This window comes from Felis catus, chromosome B1 (assembly GCF_018350175.1).
Source record: "Felis catus isolate Fca126 chromosome B1, F.catus_Fca126_mat1.0, whole genome shotgun sequence".
NCBI lineage: Eukaryota > Metazoa > Chordata > Mammalia > Carnivora > Felidae > Felis > Felis catus.
In genome coordinates, this window is record NC_058371.1 from 104,338,484 (window position 1) to 104,355,566 (window position 17,083).

At 40.5% G+C, this 17,083-nt stretch overlaps 1 protein-coding gene across 5 annotated transcripts in view; it reads left to right on the top strand.

The window, feature by feature from the left end:
* Positions 1-17,083, top strand: part of PDE5A (phosphodiesterase 5A) — a 142,823-nt gene that overhangs the window by 42,318 nt on the left and 83,422 nt on the right. For all 5 annotated transcript variants that reach the window (XM_019828144.3, XM_011281658.4, XM_019828142.3 and 2 more), the window contains 2 exon segments: positions 15,023-15,094; positions 16,734-16,823. In XM_019828144.3, the coding sequence (XP_019683703.1) occupies positions 15,023-15,094; positions 16,734-16,823 (162 nt within the window).

A 17,083-nucleotide genomic window follows, 5' to 3' on the forward strand; every position in this document is an offset into this window, starting at 1 on the left:
CAGATCTGTTTGATTATTACACATTATTTGATGGTCATAAGTACTGTATTCATGGTCTTTTTCAATGTAACAAATTGCCCTAAGCTGAGTGATTTTGAACAACACACATAGATTATGTCACAGTTTCTGTGGTTCAGGGATTGTGGAGCAGCTTAGCAGGCTGAGTGGTTCTGGCCCAGGTTCCCTGCAGGGGGCTGCACTCAGGATACAGGCAGAGGTGTTTGGCTCATGCTTGAGGATCCACTTCCCAGAGAGCTCACTCACATGCTTGCTTGTTCGCAGGAGGCCTCAGTTGCTCACCAAGTGGGGCTGTCCGTAAGTTGCTCAGTTTCCTCACCATGTAGCAGCGGGTGGGCAAGAAGGAATCTCCAGAGCCCTGTCTGGCTGAGTCACCAGAGTTGTGCACCTTGGCTTCAAGGTATTCTCTTCTTGAGAAGCCCGGGCATCAAGTCCAGCCCAGACTCGAGGGGAGAGCAATTATCCTCCACATCTTGAAGAGAGGCGTATTAAAGAATTTGAGGAGATGGGATGGAAACCACCGGAAGTACGAGATCTGCTTTAAGGCTTTTTCTCTTTCCTTAAAAATGGCCAGCTGATAAAAGAGGAATTTTGTTTGTCAGTTAAAATTATTTCTCACCCTTTCACGTACTAAACAATGACACGAATCACCAGAAGCAACATAGGCTGGGTTTAAACAAAGGTGGAGAGTTGGTGTGTATGGCTCAGTTGGCATGGGGGAAAGAGAAAAGAGGAAGCAGAAAACTTAAAAAAAGGAAGACTGAGGAGACACGAGGAAGATGTCTGCTTCTTCCGGCTGTGGCGAATGATTGAGGCATTAAGAGGCTTCTGAAATGTTATGTCACAAATGCTGGTCTATTTGAGATCACTGTTTGCATGTAATGTAAATGTAATGTTCTGCTTCATAATATCCACAGGAAGTGCTCACTGGAATATCCTCGTTATCTCTCTGCACCATTGTTTTCTGCATCCGTTGATGAATCAAAAGCAGAGGGAATGTGTCTAGTCCTTTGGCACATTGTTTGCTTGAGTACAAACTGGAAGGAGGGAAGGGCGCGGAGACAAGGCTGTGTAGGCAGGCAGAGGCAAGATCATGAAGAGCCATCCAATGCCCTGCAGAGGGGGTGCTGATTTTTTTTTTTTTAAGGCGGGAAATATTTGCTATTACTTTAAGATCTGTATGGCCACAGCCTTAATGATGGACAGTTTCCTTGTTTAATATATAACCCAGAGCCACATAAGTTGACGCTTGATAGATCTTGATAAGTAAATAATTTCCGTATTTGTTCATGTACGGATAAAGTTTTGTATCCAGAAGCAGGGAAGTTGGTAAGGAGGCTTTTGCAGTAATCCAAGCTAGAAGTGGACCCAGGCTGAGGCAGAGGAAGCAAGAAGTGGATTTGTTGCACTTCTGTTTGAGAGATAGAGGGATTGATAAAATGGAGGAATAAGCAGAAGAATCTATAATACATTTAGGTTTTTTAGATAGGATGTAACAGAGGAGAGTTGTGATATTCCTTAAAGAAAAACATGTAACAGAAAGTATTGGTTTGTGGGGATCAAAACGATGAGCTCTCTTTTTTGGGATATGTTATTGTACTGTTGAATAGTTTCTTCTCTCTCCTTGAAACTCAAGGCTGCCTCCCCACCCCACTTTCGGCTGATGGCATTGCTAAATATTTCAGTGAAAAAAGCAATTAGAAGCATACTATAAGAGAACTTATCCTGTCTCCCTTTCCCGCCCCTGTATCTGAGTCCACATACTCTGTTTTCCCTTTTTCTTCTAGGGACAAACTGTCTGTGAAATAGCAAGGGTCAGTCTCACACGTGTGCACCAGATCTCTCTCCATATCTCCCACTCAAGGACAAATCTTGGCAGTTTCCCCCTTCCCAGTGGCCCATGCCCGGAATCACCAGATTTTCTCTCTCTACAAAACTGATTTGTCAGTATGCATATATGCTGTTATTTCCCCCATCTTAAAAGCAAGGCACCTACTGGACATCTCCTTTCAGAGACCACCTCATTCCTCTGATCAGTATCAGAGCAGGTCTTGGAAAGAGCTGCCCACAACCAGTTGCCATTTCCGTTTCCTCCCATTCTCTCCTGAACATATTCCATCCATGCCTTTGCCCGTCCCACTCTGTGAAAACTGTGCTTAGCAATGTCCTGTGACTTCCAGAGGGAGCCAGGGATCGTTCCTCAGTCCTCACCTGGCTGTGCCTATCTGCAACATGTGACATGTGACTGGGTGACCAGTCATTCCTCCATTCCTCCAGGACAGATTGTTTTCACCTACTTTCTGGGACCTCAGAATCCCTAGTTTTCCTCCTGCCTCTGACTGCCTCTCTGCCCCCTTGGCTGGTGCCTGCTTATCACACTGGTGCTGCTCAGCTCAGCCCTGGACCCTAGTCTCTGCTCTAACTACATGCACTCCTACAGTGATTTTGTCTACTCTCATGGCTTTAAATACCATTTATATGCCAACCAAACAGATGCTGCAACTGTACTGTTTCTTCAGTTTAAATTCATATGTCCCGGTGCCTGGGTGGCTACAGCAGTTAAGTGTCCCACTCTTGATTTTTCGTTTGGCTCAGGTCAAGATCTCACGGTTCGTGACTTCAAGTGCCCCATCAGGCTCTGCATTGACAGCGCAGAGCCTGCTTGAAATTCTGTCTCCCTTTCTCTCTGCCCCTTCCCCACTTGCTCTCTCTCTCAAAATAAGTAAGTAAACTTAAAAAACAATGAAATAAAGTCTTCTGTTTAACTGCTTACTTCTCTGCTTCTGCATGTCTAACAGGCATCTTGAACTTAACATATTGAACACCGAACTCGTGATCCCCCTTCCCACCAAACCTGCTCCATGATCATCCCCACCACACTCAGCGACTTCTCTCATTCTGGCTAAATTCCTTGAAGCCATCTCTGCCCTCTTTCTTTCTCGCACAGTAGACATCTAACTCACCAGTAAACACTGTCGGTTTTCCCTTCCATCACTGTTCTCCACCTGCACCTCTGTCACCCTGATTCAAGGCACTTGATATGCAAGCCCCTGAGCTACTACTGTAACTCCTTAACTAGTGTCCCCGCCTCAAGCCTTTGAGTCCTTACACTCAATTCTGAACACAAACTTTATAAAATTTGTTCGAGCCCATTACTCCCCTCATCAAAACTGTCTCATACCACCTTATCCCAGAAGAAAAGTGCCACATGCCCTGTCTCCTGATGCTCCTCTTATCTCCTCTCCTGTTATTCGACTTCCCATCCTCTCCAACACACTGGCAGTCTTGCTGTGTCTCAGTAATCAGGTAAGCTGCAGCCCCAGAGCCTTTGCACATACTGTTTTGTCCCCCTCCCTGTTTTTATATTCTTTTTGTTTCCCTTCCTTTATGTTCATCTGTTTTGTCTCTTAAAGTCCTCTTATGAGTGAAGTCATATGATTTTTGTCTTTCTCTGACTGACCAGTTTCACTTGCCTAATACCCTCCAGTTCCATCTGCATAGTTGCAAATGGCAAGATTTCATTCTTTTTGATTGCCGAGTAATACTCCATTGTGTATATATACCACATCCTCTTTATCCATTCATCCATCGATCGACATTTGGGCTCTTTCCATACTTTGGCTATTGTTGATAGTGCTGCTATAAACATGGGGGTGCATGTGTCCCTTTGAAACAGCACACCTGTATCCCTTGGATAAATGCCTAATAGTGCAATTGCTGGGTCGTAGGGTAGTTCTATTTTTAGTTTTTTGAGGAACCGCCATACTGTTTTCCAGAGTGGCTGCACCAGCTTACATTCCCACCAACAATGCAAAAGAGATCCTCTTTCTCCGCATCCTCACCAACATATGTTGTTGCCTGAGTTGTTAATGTTAGCCATTCTGACAGGTGTAAGGTAGTATCTCATTGTGGTTTTGATTTGTATTTCCCTGATGTACCATCTCCATTTTAGATGAGGAAAGATGGACTTGGTCAAATACAGGAAATTTCCCAATATTACATGTCTTCTCTGTGGCAGAACTGGAATATAGACCCACCTCATCTTTATTCTAAGGCTGCATTTTTCTTACCATGAAGTAATTACCTTCTTTCATCTTTATTAATGGTTGTACCTGAAAAGCTACCACCCAGCTCTTTTCCTATTTTAGTTTTTGAAAATGCAAATTACAGACTGGGGTAATATAATAATAAAAGGCAGAGTTGCAAACAATGATTCCAAATACTGTCAACTTCTTTGTATATTATCTGGCACAGCTGTGTGGGGGAGGGCATGTCTTTTTTTGCCAGCAGCACCTACAATTAGGAGTTTTGCTAGTGAGACAGATGTCTGCATATGAACTTTCATGTATGATTACCTTCGCAGGCTCATCTTCCATGTGAAGGAAAAAACACCTAGAAATAAAATTATGTTTTGGCTATGGTGACATAACAGGCTATATTCTCTATGTGAAGGATTTGTTGAATGTAAAAAAAAAAAATAAAGATCATAAATATGCACATACATTCTTTTTGCCCTGGATCTGGATCTCTTAAGCTAAATGATATGTGTATCTAGCTTCTCATGGCCGGGAGCTGGTTAGCTGGATCGGTACAGGTGAGAGCAGGGATGTGAATACTCAGTTCAGCTTTAACAAAGAAGATGGTCTCACAAAATCTTTGATGCCAGCTCTAGTTTGTAAATGAGATTCAGCCTATTTTGTGTTTTGATGCATGAAACTTGCTTTTTTTTTTTTGCCACTTTTGCTGTGTTACTTCTCTTCTGTTTGTGTTTAGTGCACACTATGGGCACACCACTTTACTGTGTAATTACCGGGAAGGTTTATTAGTACAGCATCTTACCAGGCTGTAGAGACGTGGACCTCTTACAAGTGCAGGCAGTGGTGGAACAGACTTGACCCTGGTTTAACAGAGTCCAAATCCGACAACACCATCCAGAGGTCAGCCTGTGCTGTGCAGGCCAGCAGCTGGCAGATTGCAGGACACCACCCTGAAAATAAATCTTAGTTATCAAATAGATCCCAGGCTCTGAAGGCATTTTTGGCAATATCGTGTATAAGGGTGGGCACAAAGAGTGGTAGTTTATTCTGACACAAAGTACAGTTATATAATATACATCCAATATATAGTATTTTTTGTTATTTTGGACTTAGTCCCAATTAGGCAGAGAGAGAGAGGGAGAGAGGGTTTGAAAGAGAGAGCTCTGAATTTGTAGCAAAAATGATTTAGTCTTGAGTGCTGGCTTCTGATCAGCGATTCCTTGAGCAAGTTTCTTCACCTCTCTGTGCCTTAGTTGACTCATCTGTAAAGTTTCAACATGAAGTACAAACACAGAGGGTGGTTTTAAAGGTCCTAGTGAGACAAGGAATGTGACAGTGCCCACCACTGAGCTCTTCACCTAGTGAAGGTTCAGAAAAATGTCCGTTTCCTCCCTTTATGAAGGGTGGCCAGGACAGACAAATGGGGGAATGGAAAGTTAAATAACGGTAAACACTGAACATACCCTGCCATGGGAAAGACGGCAGGCTCTTCTCTGCCATGTAACTTTCGTGTCTCTGGCAATTTTTAAAGGCATGTAAGGAGACTTTCCACAGTGGCCATGTGCTGCTCTGTCTCAGGATTGAGTCTCTGTATCCCAAGGGACAGAAAGGTCTAATAAGAAGGCAAAAGGTTCCTGTGGTTCTAGATTTAAGACTTTTACCTCGTTGCTTAAAAGCTAGTGAGGCAGAGAGTTTAGTATTTGGCAGGGGAGAGGGATTTTTTGTGTAAAGGGATGAGAATAAACACTAGGATCAAGAATTATGCCCAGCATCCCCTTGTCTGGAAGGAACCCAGTCTCGGGTTGGCACCACTCCCACTGGATGTTCCTAGGGCAGGACAGCTACTGACCCCCAGAGGCCGGATTTGTTCTGGCCCTATCTGGGGAGCATCCATCCTGCCTAATACCACAGAGCAAGTGGTCAGAACCTCTGTCTGCTTCAAGACATTACCAAGACAGCTGGGAACTCGGTTCAAGGACCATCACTTTCATATAACATCAGCAATTATAAATTTACTTTTAAGGGGCACCTGGGTGGCTCAGTCTGTTGGGCGTCCGACTCTTGATTTTGGCTCAGGTCATCCCAAGGTCATGGGATCAAACCTTGCTCAGGCTCCACGCTAGCATGAAGCCTGCTTAAGATTCTCTCTCTCTCTCTCTCTCTCTCTCTCTCTGCCCCTGTCCCCAGCTCATACTTTCTGTCTACAATTAAAAAAATTACTTTAAGACTTTTGAAAACTGAGTTAAGTTTTATATACAGTGAAGTACACAGATCTTAGTGTACAATTTGATGAGTTTGACAAATGTGTATACATCTGTGAAGCTAACACCCCAATTAAGATATCTCACAAACTATGGACAACACTGTGCTGATTTCTGTTACCATAGATTAATTCTGTTTTTTCTTGAAGGATCTACTTATTTTTGAGAGTGTATTATATATCCCTGAAATACAGGACCTTTTTATGTTGCATAAGAGGTTCTTGGATATAAAGATATGGCATAAGATTTATAATGGAAGTCAAAACAACTTTTGATTTGTCTGCCATTTTGGATCTTTGTTTCTTAAAGTTATAACTTTGAAATTGTTCCATTCCCTTTGGTGAAAATACACATTAACAAGAGAAGCATATGTATGGGATTTGCAGACAGCAAATTTCCAAAATCCTTGGTCTTCACGATCCCTTTGAAGAATAGTACTTAAGAACCTGTATTTTATATTAGTGCAGGTTTTGCTTTCCCTTTGGGGGGAGTAGTAGAAAGAACTAGGTTTGCGATCACACCTGCAGAGCATCTGGGTCTGCACATTCTTGGACTCCTATTTAACTTTTCCGAACATCAGCTACCTCTGTGATAAAATGGGAATAATTGTGTCTACCTGAAAGAGTTGTGGCAAAGGTTAAATGAATTAACAGATACAAAGTGCCTGTCATATAGCAGGCCCTTCCTTCTCCCTTTTATAAATAGCAGACTTTTTAGGATTATGAATTTTTTTGGCTGGGGATAGATTTATTAACTGTATTAGAGATATTGGCCATTAATCATGTATTTCTCATGTCAGTTATCCTAAGGGCATTGCTGTTTATATCTTGTAACTTTCTCAAAGTTTCTTTTCAACTTGGCTGCCTCTTCCTAGCCTCTCGGGCCATGAGAATAAAGTAAAAGCGTCCACTTCTGTATTCATACTTGTGTTGTCTGCAACCTTGGAAGATCCATAGATGTATTCTTGAGAGAAACGGTAGGTGTAGTGGTGCTTATACGTATAAATGGATAACATGGATCACAAACAAAGTCAGTCTTGCTAGTCATTAAAAAAAATCAAACCTTGATTCTCAAATTTATTAATAAAAGCCAAACAACAACAGAACGGTCACAATTCGCAAAATTACACTTAGGCAACACAGGAGAGCCAATAGATAATAAAAATTTTAAAGCTGTTCATTCTCTCTAGTAATCAGGAAGATGCAAATTAAAGCAACAGTGAAACACATTTGTATAGCTGTCAGATGGCCAAAAATTTAAAAGCCTGAAAATACTAGGGGCTGGTTAGAATGTAAGGTTAACAAAAATTCTTAAGCATTGCTCATAAAGGTATAACTTCTGTAATCCCTCTGAAGATTTCAACAAAGAAACTCTTATGTATGTGCACAAGCAGACCCATATAGAGATGTTCACCATAGATGTTTTTTAGAATTCTAATAGCAAAAAATTGGAAACAACCCAAACATCCATCATTTGGGGATTAGATGAATAAAATTTGGTATGGAATACAACATTATATATAAAATGAATGAACTAGATCTATATATGAACTGATTGAAAAACAACATTGAATATAATAATAGGTTGCAAAATTATGCATTTCTTACTATTTTATTTGAGTAACCTTTTTGACAGATGAAAGTACTAGGTCTTGTTATAGATTCATATATTTCTTAGGAATGCAATGTTAGGGGTTGACTCTGGGAAGGAAAGATGGGAGAAAGAAGAATGGCCCTGGAAGGAGAAAGTCCAATTTAATTTTCTTAGATTAATTCAAAAAAGGAAACATCCTCAAATAGTAACACCTTGTAGTTCTTTATTAGTGATTCTCAAAGTGTCTTTTATCTTTGGACTAGGAGCATGTGGCATCACCTGAGAGCTTTGAGAAATATAGATTCTCGAGCCCCAACCCAGATCTGCTAATCTGAACCTGTAGAGTGGGGTCCGGCAAGCTGTGTTTAACAAGCCCCACACTGCCACTGTTCTAGGTGACAGAGATATGGATGTTTATTATCTTATTCTCTGTGATTTTCTGTATTTTTAAAATTAAGTGTTAAAACGAACAATCTTAAGCTTTTCTTTGCCACTCTCCCGAAGTCCTTCTAGGCCCTAAGTTCCAGCTCCATAACTAAAGGATTATTAACAGCATAAACTTCTTACTGCCACATCAGTTCTCAGATGTGGAGAGATCACTTAATATCAAGCAAAAGGCAGAGAAAGAAAATGGGCAGATATAATTAACTATTATTCGAATGTGAATTGTTGAGTAAGTACATCACCCTAACAAGTATTTGATCCCTCTGACACTTTCCCATTATCGTCAACAGCAAATCTCCATCAAACATTGAGTGCATTCAGGACAAAGCAAAGTACCGATGCTACAGTAAGGCATAGATATAAATCATGTCCTTAGAAAACAATCTAGTTGGAGAGCCGGGATGAGAGGAGAGAAAACGAGGTTAAAAATGAGAATACCTCATTGTGAAATGGATGGCATACCCAGCTGCCACACAGAATTTCAGAAGGGTTTCAAGGGAAGCTTTCTGTGGACTCTGCCTCAGTAGAGAAAGGGGAAGGTAATATTTCAAGGAATGATGTGAACAAAGGTCATCATAGCGTTCTAATTCAAAGACCCATTTAAGTGATCTTGTTTGAGGCTGAGGGTGTGGAATCCATCATCAGTTTTCATCCTTTAGATGGATGGAACATTACAATGTTTTGAGTAAAAAGGTGATTTGTATGTGCAGAGCAGTGTCCCAAGAAGATAAATTTGGCATGAGTGTCAAAGGTCGACTAAAGGCAGAAAAACAATTAGCAATGATATGTCAGGGCTCTCAAAGAGAGTGAGGATTTAGATGGTGAAGCACAAGATACAGTATGGAGTGAGGGAAAGTGAAAAAGGAATGGAGAATGATTCTAATGGAATATGTTAGTTTCTTATTGCCTCTGTAAAAAAAACTACCAGAAATTTAGTGGCTTAAAACAACACACAAGTGTATTATCATACAGTTTTGGATGTCTGAGTCTAAAACAGGTCTCACTGGGCTAACATCAAGGTGTCAGAGTATTGTGTTCCTGTGTGGAGTCTCTAGGGGAAGAATCTGTTCTCTTGCCTTTTCCAGCTTCTACAAGCTGCTTACATCCCTTGGCCTGTGGCCCTTTCTTCTGTCTTCAAAACCTGCAGCCAAGCATCTTCAAATCTCTGACTCCAACTCTTCTGCCTCCTGCTTTCCCTCATAAGGATGCTTGTGATTACAGTTGGAGGACCCACCCAGATGAGTCAGGATAATCTCTCCATCTCTAGATCCTTGAGTTAATTGCATCTGCAAAGTTCCTGTTTGCCATTTAAGGTAACATAATCACAGGTTCTGGGGATTAGAAGGAGAACATCTTTGCGGAACATTATTTTGCCTACCACATGGACTATGGCCATAATTGGATGATTGTCTAGGATTTGAAAGAGAGGTGAGAAAGCCCGGATTGGTCATACCAACTCTGTCACTTTCAGTTTGCTTGCTTGTAAAACAGAAGGAGAAGGTGGTATATGGGTGAGATTCTCTTCCAAGCCTAATGCTCTAAGTAGAATGTCACCTCCATGAGGACATGGGTTTCTATCTGTCTTGTGCTCTGCTGGGTCTTCGTTGCCCAGAACAATCACTGATATATGAGAGACTCAGAGATTATTTTTTGAATAAAAATATTTTTTGTTGGATGAATGACTGAGTCAAGTAAATTTTTGCAAAGAACACTGGGGAGACTTCTCCACTGGCTCCTGTATGTATTAAATTTGCATTTTCTTGGTGAAATAAGGTTTTGGCTCAGGTTATACCTGGTCTAGGGGCCCTGTCATTATGATAGTGGCATTCCATGGATGGGAGAGAAGGATAGCTAAAAATTGTAGAGTCTGTTCCTTTCTTCCCTTGCATTTTTAGCTTCCATCCTGAGTGTCCCCTGGAATTGAGAATAAGGAAGTGTATTGAGATTGATGTATGGCCTCAGTAAGTGTCTGGGGCAGCTGCTAATTGAAGAAGAAATTGCTCACTGTGGCAATGATCAGTTGCCCCTGAATTGACCAGCTGTCACATTCCACACTGTTCACTCAGTGAGAGTCAAGTCTTGCCCTTTGCATTCCTAAAAGAACACTTGACCCTGTGAGGACATAATATCCATTTATGCTGTGCAAAGTGCCAGTAAAATAGAAAACAGAAGTTTCTTTGTGCTTCAAAAAAAAAATAGCATAGAGTACTGCCATTTGAGGATCCAGGTAGCCAGCAGGTAGGCAGAGTGATTGGGCTTTCTGATGTGGAAACTAATACTTTTAAGGGGCTTTGCCTCTCAGATATGACGTCTGACACACACTTGCCATAAAGACGATCGTTCGAAACTGACATTTAAAAAGCCTATTGTTAGCAGTTACTTGGCTTGAAGACAATGAGCTAATTTGTTTAAAGGGGCAGTAGATGACCGAAGAAGGAAATCAACACAAGGAGGGCAGAAAGGGGCTAGTTTTGCTTAGGATCCTTGAAATTCAGAGAATCAAACTCTTTTTGGTCTTTTACTGAATTATGTGATCTTGGACAAATGCTATGCTTTTTCTCCTATTTTTACCTGTTCTTTTTTTTTTTAAATCAGTGCTGTTTTTAAAATGTCATCCATCTGGGGATGGAGGCACATGTATGTATTAGATATATGTTCTTGGTCTAATAACTCTTTGAAGAACATGCCTGTGTTTTTAATACCAGTTATATTTAATTAATTGTCTCTTAAATTAACCTCAATATCTGAATCTGTAAAATTATTAGTAAGAGAAGTAATTGGTTACCAGAAAGGTTGAAAAATTCATCATTGGAAATCCTTATTCCATGACATTGCCTAAAAGTAAATATCTTGTTTAATATTAGAGGGAAAAAAATTGTGGGTCAGGGGAATTCAATATAGTAAAGATCTGGTGTTGAGGGAATACAAAGTAGGCTTTAAAGCCTATAAACAAGATTTCTGGTCTGTTGGCCAGACTGTACAGATGCAGAAGAATACCCCTCCACAATTCTGCAAACAAGTAGAAGATAAAATTTTACCAAGAACAAGTTTACAAATTACAAATGCGCTCAAGAAAGGGAAAACCCACAGGTGTCAGACACAGAGGGGAACCCAAGGTAAGAAACGTGAGCATGGAGTCCTGGCCAGATGGGCTCACGAGGATCTGAGATTCAGGATAGTGACGAATGTCCAGGGGTAGCATCCGCAGGCTATGGAATGCATACACTCTGCAGGAATAGCATGGAGGGGCAGGGAGGGGAAGCCTAGATGAGTGATGGTTTCATTCATGAAAATGGGCCTGGCAAACTCCACCAGCAGACAGGAGAAGCCTCAAGGAAGCTTGTCTCCTGCCTGCTGCTGTGAGAGAAAGAAGAGGCACCTGTGAATCATGAGAACATGAGCCTGTGCTCTACACAGGTATGGAGTTCACATTCACACTCCCAAGGCAGTGCCAAGACAAACAGGAAGTCACTGGGCACAGATGCTTCACGACTCAGGGAAGGTGGGACTCCTGTGGAAAACAGCCCTTGCTAAAGATGAACTCTCAGGCAAAGAGATGAAGGACTTAGTATTTATAAGAGAAGGAGGAGGAGGAGGAATAGACAGATTTGAAAAATGAATCTGATAGAAATTCCAGAATGGAAAATAGTTATTGAACCATGTGAACACTCTTGTGTTGGTTGAAAATTGTGAATAATGACTGATAGTATGGTTTCAAGGACACTGTTGTTTTAACTACCGAGAAAACTTTTCAGCCCATGGTTAGAAAAATGTTTATCATATAAACAGTTCTGAGTATCAAATGTGCGGATTGAAACTGAGGTTGAAATTGGCATACAAATTTTAATACAGGAAGAGCTGAAGGGATCATCTCCAAGTGCACCGAAGAAGCCTTGTTTGAAGTTCTCTTCTACTTAAATGAAGTTGCTGCAGGCACACTGGGAACAGGCCATGCTTTGATCCTGCTTCTCTGGTAGAGGTTGATGCTCACCGACCCACTTCGAAAATATTTACCCCCTGCCCCTCCCAGCTCTCGCCTACCACCCCAGGTCAGTCTGCAGATCACTGACCAGGTTGAGGGTTATCTGTAGCCTGCAGCCTTGGACCATAATGAGCTCATTAGCCCACACCGGCTTTGTTCTCATTCTCAAGAGACTCTAGTGATCTAAACTGACCAATGTTATCATTTTTACTGGTCTTGATTTCAGAAAATACATTATGCCACTGATTTGCCTCTTGTAAGACTAGGAAATTAACTGTTCTCTCACTGTCAATTTATGGTGACATCATGATCGACTAAGACGTTAATACAGTTTGGTGACCATTTAATAAACAACTAGCTTTTTGTGTCTTTCTATTTTTGAATGAGTGGGAACTTTACTTTCTAGCTTGAGTACATTGCCTCACACAGCTCCACATGCATGTAGTGCATTACTACATCCTTTTTTATACTGCACAATCATCTGAGAAGGTTTGCCTAAGACTCTTTGTATCTGTTTGTAAACTTCCCTTCCTTAAAATGAAGATTTAAAATTTAAGTCTTTCTTTTATAAAGCCGTTTACTAAAGACAAATGAAAACTCAGATGTTATCATGTCTGAGAAACTGCCTCTTTACCCATATTATGTGCCCCCTTCTGTACTCATAGCAGTCTGTGGGCATCTGTATCATTGAACTGATCACACCGTCCTATGTGCCTTAAGTGTATGTTTGTGCATCACCCGATCTTGACCCAGAGCTCCTTCAGAGTAGTCTTTCTCCCCACTGTTGTCTGTCCTCAGTACAGAGTAGACACCTCAGTAGTTGAAATAACCAGGCTGTACTGATCGCACTGTGTATTAGACCCCAGTGACCCTCAAGTGGCTCCTGTCAGTTACACTCAGGTGAACATGCTAATCTGCAATCCAGACATTTTTGACCATAGACATAAGTTTTTGCGTGCATTTATTCATTGAGATTGGAGCATCTGAATATCTTTTAGCCATTTTCAAGAGCTAAAGGGTACACACAAAAAAAGGGAGAGTTGAACTAAAGACAACAAAAAGGTACAGGACAATTGGAGAATTCTGCTTTTTTTTTTTTTTTTTTTTTTTTTAACATCCCTTTACTCTGTCATGGGTCATGGAGGAAGGGTGTTGAGAAGATCAGAAAACTGCATCAAATAAAAATGCATTTCCCCTTCCTTGTTTTGCTCTCCTAGCCAAGAATTTTATATCATTTTTTAGAGCTAAGGGACCAGAAGGAGCTGAGGAAAAAAGGGTGAGCCACACACACAAAACCAAGGGCTTTATTTTTCTAAAGTGTAACCATTTAGGGGATAATAGCTGTTCCACTGATATTAAATCACACAAGGAAGGAGAAAGTAGAATTCATAAGAGGAAGGAGGAAAAAAACAAAAGGTAAGTTTTGAAGGTCTTTAAAAGACTAAAGCAATTATTCAGACTGAATTTGGAACTAAACAGGTAAGTAAAATACACTTTCAAGCAGAAGGAAGAGAAGGTTCTTAAAGTGTTGCTACACCTTTTGTGGAAACTTAAGACATATTCCCAGAGTTTGAGCTCAGTCTTAAGATACAGTTTACCTTTGATTCATTGGAAGTAAGACTCAGCCTGTTAATTCCTGTGTTGGGTTTTCAAGAAAACCTCTTTTCCCAAAAATAAGCCTATTGGGGGTAAAACAATTTTTAAGGTCAGAAGTTTCAAAGGAAGTTGGACTACACCCCTACATTAGAAATTATTTTTCACCCTAATTGGCCACTGGATCCTGTATCATTTTTAGTAAAAGACCGTGTTTAACTAAACCATTTGAAATATTATATTTAAAGCTAATATAACATGTTCATTTTATCACACATTTAATTTGGATGTGACAGAAATTTACAGTTTATTTTTCATCCAAAAATCTTGAAAAATATTCACTTAAAATGTGATGGCCAACAATATTTCCCACAATGCAAAGTGAAGTCACAGAATCAAATATGGTGGGACCCAAAAAGCTGACAACATTCGAATTCTTATTAGACAAGACAGGGGCACCTGGGTAACTCTGTCAGTTAAGTCTCCGACTCTTGACTTCGGCTCAGGTTATGATCTCATTATCCTGGAATTGAGCCCCACATCGGCTCACTCACGCTGAGCATGGAACCTGCTTGGGATTCTCTCTCCCTTTCTCTGTGCCCCTCTCCCGGCTTGCATTCTCTCTCTTTCCCTCTCTCTCTCTCTCTCTCTCAAAATAGATAAATAAACATTTAAAATATATAAATTTTAAAAAAAAGGATGTAGCAAATGATACAGAACTAGTTCAAAGCTGAGGGGTTTTGTTTTGGTTTCAAAGTTTGTTGCTATTTTAAAGCACACGTAGGGGCGCCTAGGTGGCTTCGTCGGTTAAGCGTCCGACTTCGGCTCAGGTCATGATCTCGCGGTCCGTGAGTTCGAGCCCCGCGTCGGGCTCTGTGCTGACAGCTCAGAGTCTGGAGCCTGTTTCAGATTCTGTGTCTCCCTTTCTCTCTGCCCCTCCCCTGTTCATGCTCTGTCTCTCTCTGTCTCAAAAATAAATAAACGTTAAAAAAAAAAAAAAAGCACACGTAGAAATCCCTCCATAAACACATTTCGGTGAATTTATACCAGTAATTTCAGTCAGTGAAATTGCCACTTTTTTGTCCTTATACCAGGTTGTTGGTGTAGCCCAGGCCATCAACAAGAGATCGGGAAATGGTGGGACATTCACTGAAAAAGATGAAAAGGTACCAAAACTTATGTCTGCTGTGATGTCAGTGTAGGAAGATGTTTTCTCTTTTTAGTGTATATAGACTTAGCTATTGCTGAAATTGTTGATCACAAAAAAATCACGGTTTAAAATGGTCTGAAATGTTCAAAAGTGTCTCTTTCCTATGGCTAACTACAGTGCTGACTTTGAGGTCCTAGGGGTAGTCAGTCCTCAGAAACCCCCAACTACCTCCTCACTGTGTCACCAAGTCCCCTGCCCCCCAAGGGCTGTGTGCATGTTGGGGCCATACAGAGGGTGACACGGTATTTTAACTATCTCATTTACCTTTCATCACTGCTATAAATAAATTCAACGCTGAGTAAAAACCCCTGAAGCTCCAAGTTCAGAACTCCAGGTCAGCTAAAAATTGGAATTGCCTCCTGGGGAAGCAAATTTCAGAATGTTTTATAAGCTTTGCACACAGACGGTGGGGCGCCAAGGTGTGAATTCAGGCTGGATGATGTGAATTTAGCTTCAGAAAGAGCGGCAGTCAGCATTATTTTATTACTCTTCCCATCCAACTCTGAAGGAATACATTCCATGCACCACATCGACATGCTTCCCGTTTAAGGACGGAAGCCCCTAAACCTGTTTATAACTTCATTCTGTCAGTAGGTTTTATTATTTCTCTTCCTGAATATGTAATTATATGTATATCGTGGAGCCTACTGAATTCTTCTTATTCAAGACTGTCGCTATTTATGTCCCTCCCCTGAAAATTAGTAGGAACGTTTGGAAGACATTCAAACAAGACAGAGTTATTTTTGTCTCCATGGTGTAGGCCGTACTGGCACTTATGTTGGTCCCCATGTTTTAATTTCTTCAGAACATAGCAAGTACCTTTTAAAATCAGTGTAATAGACATCTAGTCTCCTATTCTGTTAATGACACCTGAGAATATTTGGTGGGGAACATGGTTCTAGAATGGCTTTATATTTATATTTCATCATTTTCCCATTAAGATAATCCCTTCTTGAAAGAGTTGCATTCGTAGGCTGTATCATCTCTGGGCAAAATAAGTATAATTGTAAATAAAGTATGCCATGGACAGACTTGTTTTAGTCAATAATTAATATAATTGTGAGCATACCACTATAAAATAGTGTACTGTGGATGACGATCCGTGTTAAAAAACATACTGAAGCTAATATTTTATACAACATATGGGACTGTTACTGCCAGTATTCTCCCAATAAGTATGTTAGCTTTCATTAGCCCCAGTAGTAACTTACAGGCTATTTATATAGTCTCAGCACAGATCCAGCTCTTAATATCATTCAGAGACAACACCAAATTTTGCATAGGGTGAATTTCAGTTTCAAATGGCATAAAGAGATCTGTGTCCTACTCCCTCCCGTTTTCTCCTTGGTAATTTGTAACTAGTGTATGACTTTAGGGGATAGTGTTAATACTGGTCATCTACTTACTGTACCAGTTAGCTAACACTTGCTCTGCATCAGTTCCTAATTCTGTGCAGAATTAACATGTACCCTTTGGGCTTTCTAATATTTATTTCAGCTATAAATACTTTGGGATGTCTTCTGTGTTTCAGACAATATAACAAGACAGTTTTGTAGACAGTTCTTAATTTGGCTGTTGTCTTCCCTGTTTTCTAGGACTTTGCTGCCTATTTGGCATTTTGTGGTATTGTTCTTCATAATGCTCAACTCTATGAGACTTCACTGCTGGAGAACAAGAGAAATCAGGCAAGTCTGATTACTAAAGAGCGTATAGGAATTCTTTTTTTAAAAAATTGTTAAATTTTTATCCAGGTAAAATATGTGTATGATTAAAAATCCACTTAATATTTTAGCTGTATCTTCTAATAATTTTTTTCCATTTCCTGTATTCAATGCTCTGTTGCTTTATCACTGTTAGAAAATATTCATTAACTTAAAAGAGGTGGATTTATTCGATTTACATCACTCTGTACTTGCCATTATCCTGTTCCACTAGTATCATTACA